Source organism: Anser anser (genome assembly GCF_964211835.1).
Source record: "Anser anser genome assembly, chromosome: 2".
NCBI lineage: Eukaryota > Metazoa > Chordata > Aves > Anseriformes > Anatidae > Anser > Anser anser.
In genome coordinates this window covers 705,203-721,226 of record NC_139721.1, presented here as the reverse complement: position 1 = coordinate 721,226, position 16,024 = coordinate 705,203, and the positions used below count along the sequence as shown (strand labels likewise).

Genomic DNA, 16,024 nt, shown 5'->3' with positions numbered 1-16,024 from the left:
GTGTCAGAGCAGGCGGTTCCCTAAACCGCGCGAGTTTTGTGGCTCGTGGCGCTCGTTCTGCTCGGTGCTGGCTCCCAGCTGGACGTGGGCGCCCTCGCACCCTGCGAGGAGAGCTTTGGGTCGCACGCGGGCGGTTCGGAGCAGGGGCGGTGGAGGTGGAGCTGCCGGCCACCTGGGTTTCCCCCCACGGCAGCGCCCGGAGGGGTTTGGCACAGGGAGGGGCCTAGAGGGCGCCGGCCGTGCCCAGGCATGCGCTCACCTCCTGCGTGTGCCGGGACACCGGGGGCGCCCCGCGCAGGGCGTCGCTGCTCCAGGTGGTCCCAGCCCCACGTCCGGGCGGGTTCGGGGACCTCCAGGGAGGAGGCTCCACAGCCCCAGTGCTGTTTGGATTTTGGTTAGCTCGCTGCGCTCTGAAGGGGCGTGCTCGGTGGCACGGCCAGAGCTGCGGGCGAGCCGAAGTCTTCAGGTGGCACCGAACAAGGCCCTCCCCTGGCAGCGCGGCAGCGGCGGATTCCTCCTCACAGGGACAGAGAAGGAAAGCGCTGCAGGAAGGAGTGTGGGCTCTGGGTGCTCGGACACGGAGCCCTTCCTTGGGCTGCCGCTGAGGGTCTCCTCCCAGCCGCCTTCCCCACCAGGGAGCGGGGACGCTGCTGCGCCCCTCAGGTGCTGGGGGAGGCCGGGGGGGCTCAGCCCTGGGAGCTGGCTCCTCGCAGGCAGCCTCCCCCTGCGCCCCGGGGCGGGTGGCGCTCCCCCCGAAGGCTTGCCGTCAGCAGGCCGGCGCGGTGCTTCGGTGCTCGGGGCGCTGCTGGGGGCGGGTTTGTAGGCCGGGAACAGGCACCCGACCAGCGGCGCTGCCCGGAGGCCTGACTCCTCTGCCTTTGCTGAGTTTGTTCTCAGAACTCTGGTTGGTTTTTAGCCCCAAGCTTCAAACCTGTTGGCAATGACACACATCTCCCTGCAGCACGGCCCCGCGCCGTTGGGGACCGGTGTGAGTGCCCCAAGCAGCTGCCGGCCGTAACGCGGCGCTGCCCTTACGAGGTGTGGCGGGGACAGCCCCCGGCTCCTCCTGCACCTCGCAGTCGGGAGATGAGGCACAAATACAGCGGGGATCCCCCGGCAGCTCCTCTGGAGCTGGGCGGTTGCACTTGGCTCCATCACCAGCCCCGTGCCGTCCCTCTGGTGCCGCCCGCGAGCCTGGCAGCACTCTCCTGGCCCGGCAGCGTGAGGACCGCCCGCCTGCAGCAGAGCTCGCCCCAGGCCTCGTTCTCACAGCCCCGTGCTTTGCTGCGTGCAGTGGTCCTGGCTCTGACGGCTGCCCTGTCCCCGTCCTTCAAAACTGCAGATGTCGGTCCCACGGGAGCCGCTGCAGAGCGGGTTTAAACCCGGGACCTCCCCGGGGATGCCCGGTTGCTGCAGCCCCCTCGTGCCTTGCCTGCGGTGCCCCAGGAGCCTCCTGGTGGGTTCCCAGCCTGGTGCTGAGCGGCTCCGTTCCGCAGGCACGGCCACGGCGTGCCGCCTGCACCGGGCTCCGGAGCGTCTGCAGGGCTTGCGCCTGTCCCGGGTCTCTTCCAGCGAGTGAAGTGAGCTCGGGGAGGATTCCCCAGGCTGCGTCCTCCAGGGGCTGCAGGACCGCGCGTGGGAGAGCAGCACGGGCGAGCAGAACGCTTACGGACTGATGGGAGGGGACGCGTGCGGACGGGAGAAGGGGAAAGGAGGCAGGCGGGTGTTGCTCGGTGCTGCTGGGAGGGCAGACAGCGAGGAGCCCCCCTTGTCAGGCTGCCGCAGGGCTCAGCACCGTGGCCCGCGGTGAGGCTGTCCGGGGCTCCTGGAGGAGCTGGCTGCAGGCACCGAGGCCGCCGCCAGCGTCACAGATCAGAATTGTGGAATCGTTTGGGTTGGCAAAGACCTCCGAGACCATCGGGCCCGGCTGGAAGCAGGCAGGAGGTCAGTGCCAGCCCCAGGTGCTGCAGCTGTGGCACAGATGCACCTCTTGGCGAGCAGGTCGTGACGGCTCGTCTGTTTTCCCAAAGCTCCCCCCCTGCACGAGGAGCAGACGCTGGTTCTGACCCTTAATAGCTCTGGATCCAGGCAGCTGAGGAATCCTCGGTTCCGTCTCAGCTCAGGGAGGCGCGAGCAGTGGCTCTGCATCGGGAGGGACCCTTCGGGTCCAGGGCGTTGCTGCTCTCCCCATGTTTGGGTGTGCTCCTGCGGGAGCTTTGTGTTTTTGTCATGCTGCTGCTGTGTTTGAGCAGACAGGAGAAGCGAAGGGAAGGCTGGAGGCTCTGCAGACGACGCCCACAACGTTTGGGTCCTGCTGGCCCCTGTGCAGAACCCCCCAAGCAGGGGGGACGTTGGGTGCTGAGGGCCCTCTCCGGAGCTGGGCTCCTCCTCGCGATCCCAGGGGCGAGCTGCTGCTCCCCGCAGGAGGACGCGTTCAGGGAGCTGCGGTGCCACACGTGTTGTCTGCGGGGCTTTAAAACCCCACGGGGTACCGAGGGCAGCCTCGCTGCTGAGGACCGAGCAGAGCAGGACACCGAGCCGCGTGCCGGCACGGCGTTAATCCGGCGCGAGCCGCGTGGTGCCGGGCAGAGCTGTGTGGGGCCCCGGGGCACGAGGGGCCGCTGCCTGTCAGCGGGCTGCGAGCCCCGCGCTCGGTGCCTCCCTCGCTCGCAGGGCTGTGTAAATATTAGGCTGTCCTTGTCGGGTTAGATTTCCTCCTAATGGCTTCCAGCGTCGTGACAAGCCGGGCTTTCTTCCTTGGCAGCCCCTGCGCTGCCCGGCTCCGCTCCCGGCATCCTGGGGACAGGCCCCGGCGGCTGAAGGCTGGGCTGAGGTGGGGGCGTGCTGCTTTCCTAACCCGGGCAGCCCCTCCGGCACCGGTTCCCTAGCCCTGCGTCGCTGCTTCTGCTCTTCCCGGGTTAATTTGTGCTCGTAGCAGCCGCGCCGGCCCAAAGCAGCCGGCAAATTCCTTCGTGGCGGCCCCGTTTCTGCCGAGCCTCCTTGCCTCTTGTCCCCTGGGATGCGCCGCCGGCAGTCGCGGAGGGGAAGGAGACGGCTGCCGGTGCTGGCAGCAGCTCGTGGCAGCACGGCGAGCGCCGCTGCGTGGCACGTGGTGCCCGCGGTGCCTTGCCACCGCGCCGCGGCAGTGGGGTCTCGGGGTCCCCAGTGCCGGCGTTTCCGGGAGTGAGACGCTCGTCGCTCACCGGGCTTCGTCTGGCTGCGGTGTTAGCGGCTCTGCCAGCCCCGTGAAACGGAACGAATCGATGGTTGCCCGCAGGGTGAGAACTTTCAGGGCGAGTCCTTGCCCTGGCAGCCACCTCCCCCCCAGCCCCGGCCCCCGCAGGAGTACGGCTGGCGGCGACGCAGCGGTCGGAGCGATGGCAGGGCGGTGCTGCAGGGCAGGGCGCGCGGAGCTGGGCGACGGGAGGAGGCCAGCAGCAGCCTCTGAAGCCTCCCAGGTTCTGCCTCCCCGTTTTAGAGGGGTACAAGACAGCATCTGCTCCACCAAAGGCTTCGAGACGTGAGAGGTCCCCTGGGCTCCGGCCGCCAGCAGGACCTGCTGGCAGTGCCTGCCCCGCGCTCTTGGTGCCTCCCGCGGGGAACTTCTGCCCGGCTTCCTCCTGGGCGCCAGCACTGACATCTCCCAGAGGCTGCAGCTCTGTGCTGTGGCCCCAGCACGGGCTGGGCTGCCCCGTCCTGGTCCTCCGAGGCTGGCCCCGGCACAAACCCTGGCACGAGTCCTCCGAGGCTGGCCCCGGCACGAACCATGTCCTTGCTCTTCTTCTGAAAGTGCTGATTTGGATCCCCTCACATCTGAGCTCAAACCGGAGGCGTACCCGTGTTCACCTGCAGGGCGCTGCGACGGCGTGCGGGTCCCCTTTGTCCCCTGCAAGAGGTTGCTGGAGAATGGAAACCCCTGAAGGCACAAGGGCTGGTGGTGAGATAAACCCGTGTTTGGCCCTACAACTGCCACCAGAGCGGTCTGACGGGCTCCTCGGGGCCCACGACCCCGCTCACGAGGAGGAGTAACGTCGCTCCATCTTCACTTTCTTCACGAGCCCTGCATGTGCTGCGTGTCGTTTGTCCCTGAGCCGCCAGCAGTTGGTTCGGAGGCGCCGGAGCGGCTGCAGGTCGGGGTTCTCGTGTTGAGGAGGCGGAGGCCGGATCGCAGCGAGCAGCCCAAGCGAGCGCTCAGCGCAGTGAGCTGGGGTTCGGGGCTGCTGTTCCTGGCGCTCTCGGAAGCCGGACCCCTGCTCTCCTTCAGGTGTCGTTTTGAGTGAGGCCGGGGGTGCAGCTTCACAGGGTGCTTCTCAGGGGGAGCGGGGCACCTGGCAGCGCTGGGCCCGAGAGCTGTCCTGCCTTAGCCGGGAAGAGATACGGGGGGGTGTCAGGTGCCTGCCTTTCCCCACCTCGACCGCACGACCTCAGCGAGGTCTGGGCTTGGCACCGCGGATCCAGGTCCAGCCCCCGCCGTGTGCATCCTGCACCCGGTAAAGCTGAGCGCGAAACCTCGCAGCCCCTCTCCTGCCCACGCTGGGGCCGGGCGTTTCGGCCTGCAGACGTTGCCGCCGCTCCCAAGGCCGCCCGGCACCCGTCTGCTGGCCGCCCCCCACCTCCGTCCCCGCAGCTGCAGCGTGCCCCTTCCTCAGCACCCCGCTGCGGTGCCGGTGCCGGGGAGCTCCCCTCCGCGGCTGCTGGGACTGCGGGCACGGCGGGGACCTCTCCCCTCCCGCTGGAAGATCGCAAGCCAGGAGTTTCTGATCTCTTCTCCAGAACCTGGGGGAACTGCGTGGGAGCGCGCCGAGGGCTCTGCGGGGGGAGGCAGGCAGGTTCTGCGCGGGGGGAGCGGAGCCAACGCAGCTCCTGCTGCGTTCATCCACCTTCCAGTGACCCTCGGTCTGCGGAGGAAAAGGAGGATCCAGCGGGGCCGTCAACGCGCCCCGGGGTGTATTGTACGGCTGGCAAGGGCCGTGAGGGACGGCTGCGCCCCGCAGCCACCAGCTGTCCCCGTGGGGCATCGCGGGACGGTGCCAAGGCCGGTGTCCGTCCTCACACCGCTTCATCCGGCCACGGACCGCGGCAGCGCCCTGGGGCAGGCAGGGCTGCTTCAGCACTGCCCCTGTGTCGCGCCCTGGGAAGGGCTCGTGCTCCTGAACGCACGTTTCCTTTCTCCCACTGGTGCTAACTTATGGCGAGAAGACTGCCTCTCCTTCGCATCTCCGCCCGTGGCTCTTGGCAGCCGGGTGCGTGACGTGCTCCTTGTGGGGTTTGCTCCCTGCGCCAGGCGGCTGCGACCTGCCCCGAGCGGTGCCGTGAGGCTCCTGCGGCAGCCGGGGCTCGTGTCCCCTGCTCTGCCTGCTGCTGGCCACCCTTCAGCTCAGGTTCAGTGGCACGGGGCGCTGTGGATGGGGCTGTGGGCAGCGCCCTCCTGCTCCTTGCCCCTCTGCTCGTGGTTCAGCGCAGGGATCCCACTTTCTGGTTTCTCCGAGCTCTTCTGTTGAACTCACCCGGGGCAGTGGGCGCAGGAGCCGTGGCCGATCCACGCGCGGGGCGCGTTTGGGCAGGAGGAGGCCTCGGGTCTCATTGTGGGGCCTTCGTCCCTCCTTCCCCGGTCACCCCGCGCCCAGCTGAACGTGTTCTCAAGCCCTGGTGGTGCAGCTGGAGCCGGCCGGCTGCTGACACCAGGCAGCTGCCGCCCACCTCCCCGTTCAGCGGCCAAACCCGCGGGGACGCGGCTCGGTGACGGCTGTCGGTGGTGCCCAGCACTCAGGTCTGGGGCAGGGGACCCCCGGCAGCCCCTGTCCTTGAGCCCCGGCCATGACGTGGGGTGCTGGGGGAGCATTTTGGGGGGTTTTCCTGGATTTTGGCAGCGTGTGCGGCACGGCTTGCCGCCCTCTGGTGGAACGAGCACCGCTGCAGGGGCTGCCTGGGCTGCAGAGCGGTCGCAGCGCTCCCGTGCCTGCAAGGCAGCTCGCGCGGCGCCGAGGAGCGGTGTGGGTAAAGGCCCTGCGTGCACCGGGGCAGAGCGGAGAGGCGCGGGGCACGCCCGTGAGAGGAGCGGATGCCTGATCCTGCTGCCTGAACCCCCCGTAGCAGTCCTGCCTGCTTCGGGGTAAAACGGCCTCTTTGGCAGGCTCGGTGTGCCTCAGACAGGCTTCGGTCAAACCTAGCAGGGTGCTGGGTGTGGGGGCGATGTCCTAGCTGGGCTCGTCCTTGGTCTCGTGGCGAAGCTTTTCTGCAGGGTCCGGACCCGCCCGTAGGTGCCCCTGGGCTGGCTTTGGGGGTGCACCATCCACGGTGAGACCCCTGCGGAGGTCCCGGGCCTGGGCGCTGCCTCGGTGCCTGTCCTCGGATGGAGCTCGGGGCCCAGGATGCCCGCAGGCCTCCCCGGCAGCGCCAGGCGGCTGCGTGGCGCCTCCTGGCTCCTCGGTGCCCCAGGGCCGTGCAGCGCAGCCCCAGCTCGCAGCCCCGGATCCTTCCCCGCTCGTCGCGGTGGCGGGAGAGGGGGAAATGAGAGGGAGAGATGGAAACTCAAGTCCAGAGCCATCGGAGCGCCAAAAGCCTGGAAAAAAACTTATCTCCAATCTCCCTTTTTAAAAATTTTTTAATAAAGCCTTTTGTTTTTGCAGTAATCTCATCCTCTTGCCGGCCCAGGATTTTCCAGGCTCTCTCCCACCCCGCTCCCCGCGGCTCGGGGGAGCTGCGCGGGTCTGCGCGTCCAGCAGAAGGTGATCACACACTGCGCGGGCTTTACTGCTCCCGCGGGGGACGTTTTCTGGGGCTGGTTTTCCGATTATTTCTCTGAATCCTCCCGTAAACCCGATCTAGCCAGGGTCCCCCTTCTCCCCCTACCCCCGCCCCGAGTGGCGAAGGGGGGGGGGGGGAGCGAATCTCTTTTCCAGGGAAGGATCTGCAGCTTGCTCGGCACCCACACAGCGGGTCAGCGAGTGGGCGAAGCCTGGCGGCCGGCGCTGTCTGAGCGCCCTGCCCTGCCTCGGCCCTGCCGCGTGGCCCCGCGGTGGCCGAGCCCCCGTCCCGGCACAGAGCGGGCGCGGGGGTCCCCCGGGGACAGGGGCTGCTCGCGGCGCCCTGCGGGTGACTCGCGGGTGACCGCGGACGGGGGCGCCTGGCCCAGCGTGTCACACGTGGCCATCTCCGTCCCGCCGGCGTTGCCACCGTGGGGCTGTGCTCGCGGCCTCATCCTGCCCTGCTCTCTGCCAAAGGCGTTTGGGCTTCGGAGTGGCTCCAGCAGCGCTCAGCGCTTTGAAACCCATCAGTAACTTCAGGTCGTGCTGCGGAGGTCGTTGGTGCGTCACCCGATCGCGCACGCTTCGTCCAGCAGCTCTGGAGCCCTGAGCGCAAACGTGGTGGAGCCCAGCAGTGGGTGCGGGCCTCGGTGTGGGGCACGGTGCTGGGGAAAGCCTGCCCTCGTGGGGGGCGCCAGGAGCCCCCGTGTGTTGTCCTGCCAGGTGGAGAGCGCGGTCCCGCTGGGCCTGTCCTCCCCGAGATCTGCTGGGGAGGCGGGGATCTGCCAGCAGAGACCTCCGCGGGCAGGAGGAGGGGGCTGGTGGGCACCTTGCGGGGCTCGGGGACCATAAATCCCGCGCCAGGCTCAGAATAACCCCCTGCAGCTGGGAGGCCAGGGGCTGTGCGTACTGGGAGCGCTCGGGAGCAGCAGACCTGGGGCTCAGCGGGTGGCGCTGCCCGCGCCGACCTCACCCCGGGCTGTCGGTGGGGACGGGGCCCGTCACCGCCTGTGCTCCTGAGACCCGTCCCCGCTGCGGGTCCGGCCTGGGGCCGCCCGCCTGGAAGGTGGCTGGGGTGTGGAAGCCGCGGACTTGGAGAGGTTTTGAGCCCGGGGAGTGGGAATGCGATTCCGCGAGCTGTCAGAGCTGCCCCGGCGACCTGTCCTCAGAAGAGAGGCGATTGACTTTGTCTTGGCAGTCCCAGACGAGCAGAAGCGCCCGCTGCTTAATGAGCCCTTTCTTTCCTTCCTTCCTTCCCTCTAACGCGGCGTCCCGGAGGAGCTGGGAGCGAGAGGTCGCGTGCGCAGCGCCGCGCAGGATGCGGCACGGGGCGCTCGTGGTGGCCTCGGACCTGGCACCCGACGGGGCACCGGGGGCAGATGCAGGCTTCGTGGCCCAGCCAAGGCTTCTGCTGCGGGGAGCGCGGCACTGCAGAGGTTCGTGTGTTGGGACTCACCCAGCTCTTTGTTTCCCTTTCAGGTCAAAGGGGCTCCCAGGAAGCTGGAGGCCGGTCCCTTCCTGACCAAAGAGGAGCGTCTGCTTGCCCAGGACGAATACGAGGAGGACAGCTCGGACGAAGAGGTAGGACCCGCTGCAAAGCTTTTTGTGGTGGTGGTGGTGTTTTCAATAGGGATGTGAGACAGGGGGGATGCATTTCCCTCTCCTTGCTGGCTTCGGTGCAAACTCACGGGAGGGAGCGTGGTCAAACGGTGCTGCGTCCGGACGGGGATTGCCCCGACCGCTCTTTGCCACTAATGCCGACGGCTTGGTGCTTGGGGCAGCCAAAGCGGGTGGCGGGTCTGCCTCCTGTGGGGGCAGAGACCCCGTCCACCCTGCCTGAGGGTCGCACCCCCTCTGCCCACCCGGAGCTGTGGTTTTCTGCTGGGCTCCTCAGGCTGCCTGGCAGCCTGGCCCCCGGCCCGCAGGGCCTCGGGTCGACGTGTCGGGAAGGGCTGGAAGCTGCCTGCGTGGAAGGCAGCGGGATCTCGGCGAGAAAGCGCTCCTCGGGTCCGGTTGTTCCAGACAACTCACCGCCTCTCTTAATCGTCTGCTAAACCAATTAGTGCGACTGGCGCAAATCAGCTGTTCCAGCAGAGCCCCGGGGTCGGCACGGAGCGATCGCCGAGGGCTGCGGGGGTGTTTGGATCCGGCCCTCGTTCCGGGGACGTGGGCTCACCTGAAAGGTGCCGGGCAGCCTCGGAGCTTACCGGGACGGGTGCCGAAACCGGGAGCTCGCTCAGGCCGGGAGCAGCCGCGGGAACGTTGGCTGGGGATTTGCGGAGCGCAGACGTGAGCGGGGCTCCTGGCCGAGCACCCAGCCCCAGGGTGGCAGCTCCGGGGCATTCAGGATGGTTAAAGGGCTGTGGCTTGCGCGTACTGGAGCCCTGAGGGATGCTCCAGCGCCAGCCCCAGGGGACGGGAGGGGAGGAGTGGGAGCCTGCGGCCGCGCTGCTCCCGCCGGGGCCCTGCGGGCTGGATGTTGGAGGCCCACCTGGGCTGGCGCTGGAGCTGCCGGCAGTCCCTGCCCCCGGGTCTGGAATAGAGATTTAGAGAGAAGGGAAATATATGACTATAGAAAACATACACTTGTGTAATGTCTCCAGCATAACCCAGGAAAAAAACCCTTTCATGCAGGAATTCGAGGTCTCTCTCTCCCCAGCTGGTCCTGTTTCAGGGCCCCCGTGGGGGGAGCGCTGATTCAGAACCTGTTGACATCAGAGCAGCTTCCAGTGGCTTTGTTCCTTGTTCCCCGCTCCCAGCCCCCTGCCCTCTCTGTAATTGTAGTTATCTCTCCTCCAGAAGAACCCTGATGCTTCTGCTTCCTGCGGCCGGGATGCGCACACTGGGGGCTTTGTGCTCGGCCGCTTTGTCGCGCGGGATGGGGGGCGCGGGGAGCAGGAGAGCGCTTCCTCGCTGTGAGGGGGGGCTGCGGATTTTGTTTTTCTCTTGTTCTTTTTTGTTGGGAGCTAGCTTGCTTCGTACCTTTGTCCTAATTAGTTTGTGGCCTCCTCCTAATGAAAGGCTGGCTGAGCCGTGATGCCTCAGCACCTCGCGCCTGAGGGCACCAAGGACGCGTGCGTCCGCCCCCCCGGCCCGTCGGGGCGCAGCCTGTCCCGGCACCACGCGAAGCAGGCAGCGGCGTCGCTTTGCGACGTGACCAGGGGCTGGGGCTGGAGCACATCCTGCACCTGCGGTCGCTGCTGCTGGGGGGCTCGCGACCACCCCTCCGCAAACAGCCCCGCGCCCCCCCCAGCAGCCTCGGGGTTTGCGGTGCGGCTCTGACCAGCTTCTCACGGCGCCGAGCTGGGGTGACCGTGGTGCCGGCTGCCTTGGGGACGGCACATCGGGGCACCCTGCGGAGCCGGTCATCCCCGTGGGTCATCCCTGCCGTCATCGGTGCCGGCTATCCGGGGGCAACACGCGAGAAACGTAGTGACATCGGGTAGGGACGGTGCCGCGTGCTCCTGCCTGCCCCTTTGCATCGCCACCATGGTTCCCTCAGAGCTGGGCGTTACCTTTAGCGCGGGCAGCTCTGAGTGGTGGTGGCAGGGAACCCCCCCCCCCGTGCCGGTCCATCCTGCAGCCAGCTCCGGTGCTGGGGCCGCCCGGGAGCCCCCGGTGTGTGCCTGTCCCCGGGCGCTATTTCCCTGCGGAGCAGGTGGGTGCCGGGGGTGCCGTGGGGGTCCCCCAGCTGCACGGTGCCCCCCACCCTGCTCCCCTCTGCCAACCTCTGGCCACTCTCCGGTGGCCCCAGCCGACCTCCCAGCCGGCCCCAGCGCTCAGCGCCCGCAGGATCGCTCCCGAAAGCAGCAGCGGTTGGGAAAACATCCGGTGCCACCGCCGGCACGGCCGTGCCCCAGGGCGCGCTGCTGCCGCTGCGCCGGCTGTCACTCAGCGCCGCCGCTGGCTCGGGGCTCGCGCTCGCTCCTCTCTGCCTGTGCGTGGGCTTGGGAGCTCTTTAATAAAGAATAATAGCTCAGACCTGCTATGCCCCTGTGTTTAGCGCAGACTAAATTTCTTCTAGCTGTGCTCCCGCTCACTTGGCAGCTGCCGGTGCTCAGCCTGGCCCCGCGCCCGGCCGGTCTCTGCCGTGTGCTCAGAGAAGAGACACAACAAAATAAATCGGTTTCCTGGCCGGGCCGGGCGGGTAGGGAGCCCGTGTCGCACGCGGGGCCTCCCCGTGCCCGCCGGTGGAGCCCCCGGGGTCCGTGCCCGCCGTGGCGGTGCCGCCGGGGGCCGTCCCCGCCGCCCGGCCCCCGGCGCTCCCCCGGCGCTCGCCGCGCAGCCCGGGCGTCGCTGCGCTCGGCCGCGCGGAGATGAATGGCCGCGAGCTGCAGAGGCTGTCAGGGCCTCGCTGGGAGGAAGCAGTTTTGGGGCTTTTGTTTGGTTCTGTTTCCTCCCACAATGACTATTCCATATGTCAGTGGATAATGAATGAAGGCGCGTTGAGTGCTCCTCGGTGAGCCGGCGGCTGTTCCAAGCCCACTTCCCTCCTCCGCAGCGCAGCTGAGCCGGGCGGGGGGCGCAGCGCTGGCCGGGCCGAGGGAGCTCTTCTTTCAGTAGCTGATTAGCCAAGAGAGGAAAAAACCCTGCAGAATGTGCTGCTGGCAGACAGCTCCTTAAACTCATCGCTCCGTGTGTGTGTGCGCGGCCGTGCGTGCGCTTCCTGACCTGCCTGGCTCCGGCAGATGCTCCCGGCTCGCCGCTCCCCCGCGAGCGTGCCTGGCCGGGCGGCCGCGCGTGCTCGGCCCCGCGGAGGTGCGAGAGGAGGCGGCGAGGAGTTCGGGGCGCGGGCTGGGGGCGGCGCGGGGCCGGGAGGGCCTGGCACCCCCAGGCCGCAGCCACCCCGGGGACGCACCCAGGAGTCGGGTCCCAAACCGCCTCCGCTGCCCTGCGTCGAGTGGTTGTGCTGCTGGCATCCACGCTTTTTACGTCCCTTCCCCTTTCTGCGGAGGGGAAGGCCCGTGCTAGCGCTGCTCTTCCCCCTGCAGAGCGTGCCTGCGCCCGTCCCCGGGAGCAGCGGCGCCCTGCGCTTGTTGGTACTGAGAAGGGAGCAGGGCAGGGAGCTTTGGGGAAGAGCTCACCCGCGTTACCTGCGCTGAAGGAGGCGGCTCTGGGGGTGGCGGGGGCTCCTTCGCGCCTGCGGGGCTCCCGAACAGCCACTCGCTCACAGGAACCGAGTTCTTGGAAAGTACTCGGTGCAAGCATCTGCTGCTGCGCTCGGCGGCGGGAAGGAGTTGGAAATGGGCTGCGAGAAGGCAAGCACTGACAGCGCCGTTCCAGCCCGTCGGTGAGGTCCTCCAGCTGCAGTGCCATGCCCCATTTCCATTACTCCGTTTTGAAAAGACGTAGGGAGAGAAAAAAGAGCTCCAGAGATGGATAGCAGGGCTAATTGGAGGCCTGGGGGGAATCGGGAGATGAAGAGATGTGGAAAGACAAGGTTTGTGTAGCTTGGAGCCGGAGCGGAGTCTGAGAGGACACAATAACAGGATGCAGAAGGTAGCACAAGGGGATATTGGAGGAGATGAAAAGGCGTCGGGTTTAACACCGCAGTGGCAGGAGAGGGGCGCGCGCACCGCACGGGCGGATCCTCTTACACAGCGCTGGCTGCAGGCCGCGTCGCCGTGCGGTGCCGGTGGTGCCAAAGGCTTTGAGACCGTGAGGTCTGCAGATACCGCCGCGAGTAACGAGAACATCTGGAGCCGCGGCGTTTTAAAATAAAACTGGCGCTCGCGGCACCCTACGGACCAACGCTCGGCCCCGGGCTGTGCACCCCGCGGGGCTCCGCTCCCTGCCGGGGCCGCTGGGCGGCGGGGTGGGAGCAGCGAGAGGCAGGGGACGGGGCTCGGGGACCCCTCTCGTCCCACTTGGCCAGGGGTCTGGGGGGCTCCGCAGGGCTGCTGCGGGGTCTGGGCTGCTGCGGGGTCTTCTCTCCAGCAGGCCCCAGCCCACCTTCAGCAGAGCAGCGGCCACCCGAGGTGCTCATCCCTGCTGCCTGTGGGTTTCCCGTGGGTTTCCCGATGAAGGCCGGCGCAGGGGCTCCGGTAGGGGCCTCAGCTGCTGCAGGTTCGTGTGCTACGTGCAGGCTGGGCAGAGTCGGAGGGGCCCGAGCCTCGCCTCGCGCCCCGTGCCCCTGGTCCTGCTCTGGAGGAAGAGGAGGGAGGGATTCGGGGCCGGCTCCGCGCCTGCTGGGACACTCGGGGCCCCCGCAGGAAGGCAGGGCTGGCCCGCGGGGGGAAGCTTCGGCAGCTGCGAGCGGCTCGGGCACTCGCTCGGGTTTCTGGTGCTCGCAGCCAGGACGGAAAGTTTCCGTGCGCAGCGTGTCGGAGCCTGGGGACCGCGGCTGGAGCTGCCAGGCCCGGGGCAGCCCCTTCCCCACGCTGCTGCCAGCGAGGGCTCAGCACTGCCGCGTGTCCCCGCGCTGCGCCGGCCTCGCGCTCGCCGTGGGGAAGTGGCCGGTGGCACGGGCGCCTCCGCTGCCGGGGGTCTCCGTGGGGGGGACAAGGAGGGCTCGAGGTCCAGGCAGGGCTGGTGCAGCGCCGAGGGAAAGCCACCGATTAACCGGTGCTGATACAGGCATGAAAAAAGAGGTAAATTACTCTGTCTTTTGGCTGCCCCAAGCTTGATATTTAAAGCGTTTGTAAAGCAGCTCAGTTGGGGCAGGAAAGGCTTTTTCCTTCTGGAAGGAATGACATCACCGAATGCATTTAAACGATCAGGTCTCTGACCCAAGGAGAGCGAGAAACCCACAACAACTTTCGGCTGATGAGTGGAAACTTTTCTTTCTTTCTTTTTTTCTTTCTTCTTCTTTTTTTTTTTTTTTTTCCATTTACTTTCCCCCTCTGCGTGCTGGGTCTGCGCGCTCGGCTGCGTCTCAGCTTACGGCCTGTCCTTCTGCGGGAGCTGACTCCTGTGAGCCGGCTCCTCCGTCCCGCCTGCCTCTGCCCCCCGCTGCCCCCGGGCACCCGAAGGCTGCCGGCACCTTCGTGGGGTGACGCCGGGCACGGAGCTGGGCGCAGGTGGCGGGCAGCGCACCCAGGCAGCAGCGCGAGCTCACGCTTGGCAGGGTTAGAGCTGCCTTACAGCGGGGCTGATGGCACTGACCCCGTCCCCAGCACCGCTGCCCCTTCCCACGGGAGGGCCTGTCCGTGGCACTGGTGTTGTGCCGGGCACCCACCAGCTCCAGCAGGCAGGGATCAGCCTGCGCGCAGGTGCAGGACAGGTGAGGCTGAGCACCAATTTCCCCGTACGCAGCTCAGGCACGGTCCCGCACCGGGTGAGGGGGCTGGCGGTGTCCCCTGCCGCGTCCCCTGCCGCGTCCCCTGCCCCGCTTCAGCAGCGCTCGCCTGCCTGGGTTTGCACCGTGCCCGATGTCGCCAAGCCTCGCAGCGCCCTGTGCCTGTTCTTGCCATCCCTGCACCGCTCGTGCTGCGCTCCGGCCGCAGGCACCCGGCGCGGGGCGCGCCAGCCCTCTCCCCTTCCCGGCGAGGATGGCGAAGCGCAGCGTGCTCTTGCCGCCCCCGCCGCTGGAGCGGCTCCCACCTCTCCGCTGACGGAGCTGGCGGAGCCTCCGCCACAGGGAGCCAGGGATCCTGCTAGCGTTCAACCGGCAGCGTGCCTCCTGCCGAAGGAGCGCCTCGTCCGCCTGGCGCTGCTCCAGCCACGCGGGCATTGCCGCGGGCGGGACGGGACGGGACGGCTGCGGGCACCGCTCGGCCGCCCCGCCTGCAGGTGCTGCCTGGCGCAGGCGTGGGCTGGGGCGCGGGGACCCCGAGCATCCCCAGCCCTGAATGGCTGGCCGCTGTTCCAATGTCCCACCTCATTAGGCTCGGCTCCGCTCTGGGTACGGAGGACGTGCGGAGGAAGCAGGAGGCTGCTCGGCCAGCTCGGGGACCCGAGGGGGTTGGTGCGCGAGCCCGGGGCTGACGCTCCGCCACCGGGATCGCTTCCCCGAGCCGCGGCGCACCGCGCGCGTTTGCTGCCCCTGTGAGCTGCCCCTGCTGACGGCTGCCACCAGGCACACCGCACCTCTCCGGCGGGGAAGGCTTTGCAAAGCCACTTTCTGCTCCTGGGGGACACGTCCGGCGCTCCTCGCCCTGCGCCCAGACAGGGCCGTGCGTCTCCTGCTCATCCGGCGCTCGTTGCTGCGGTGCCCGCTGCCCAACCGCGGCTTTGCCCGCGCCATCTGCCCAGTGCCCGGTGCCGGAGCAGGCAGTGCGGGTGGGCGGCCGTGAGCACAGCACCGGCCTGGCACTTTTCTCACCCCGGCTGTGCCAGCGGTGTCAGGGGGACATTTGGGAAGGTTCCCGGGCCTGCTGCGGCGACGGCTGCTTCCTAGGAGCGCTCGGAAGCGCGGGTTTCTGCCCGCAGAGGGGAGGCTCCTCGCACAGCGACGTGTCCCCCTCCAGGGGAGGTCGGGGGCTGAGCACCGCTGGGATTCCTCAGCACAGACGTCAGCGGGGCGCACCCAGCGCTGAGACGGGAGGCCAGGAAGGAGATGCTCGGGCTGGCAGGAGAGGAGAAGCGTCCGGGCAGTCGGGGCTGTGGGGGAGAGGCTCACGACGCAGTGAAGGGCAGCACCAGCACCCTGCAAAGAGCACCCTGGACAGGCAGCCTGGGGCGAGCAGGGCACGGAAACAAGTATTTGGACTGTGCCTTCGGAGAGTTGTGCATTCGGAAGGCTTTTAGTGACTTAAGAAAAAAGGCACGGTGAACTCCCAAGCAGAAAGCAACCGTCACCAAACAGCCAGTAATTCGGAGCCAGTGCGAGGAAGGCAGGAAAACCAAAACAAACAGAAAACCAGGCGCTGCTCAGCCTTGCTCCCTGGCGGGGATTCCTTCCTCGCGCTGCCTGGAGGGGCTGCGGGGGCACTGCTAGCAGCACCTGAGCGAAAACTTGGCCTGGTTGGTTTCGTGGGGTCGGGGTTTCAGCCGTGAGGCTGGCGGAGGGCAGGGTGTGGAAGTCGCCCAGCTCACCGCGGGGCACTGCTCGGGACCCAGGGCTGCAGCGTGCGCCGGGCACCCAGCGCTGCTCTCTGGTCACGGCGAGGGGGATTTGTGGGTGCCTGTTGAGTTAAGACCCCCCGCTCCAGACCGGCCAGGTCAGTCTGTAAATTCCTAACATCGCCCGGGGGGAGGCAGGAGAGTGGCGCTCAGCAGGCGGCGCAGTTTGGCAGCGTGCAGGCGAGGAGGGAGCAGCGCCGCGAGCTGGGCCCATGGCGCTGGGGAAGGGGCGAGGCGGGCACAGGGCCTTAATGCACGAATCCTGCACCTCCTTT

General features: G+C 68.0%; 1 protein-coding gene across 1 annotated transcript in view; it reads left to right on the top strand.

Annotated features, from left to right (window-relative positions):
• BOP1 (BOP1 ribosomal biogenesis factor) overlaps positions 1-16,024 on the top strand; it is a 52,773-nt gene that overhangs the window by 1,806 nt on the left and 34,943 nt on the right. The window contains exon 3 of the mRNA XM_083826365.1: positions 8,226-8,327. Coding sequence (XP_083682491.1) covers positions 8,226-8,327 — 102 coding nt within the window. The remainder of the gene's footprint in view (positions 1-8,225; positions 8,328-16,024) is intronic.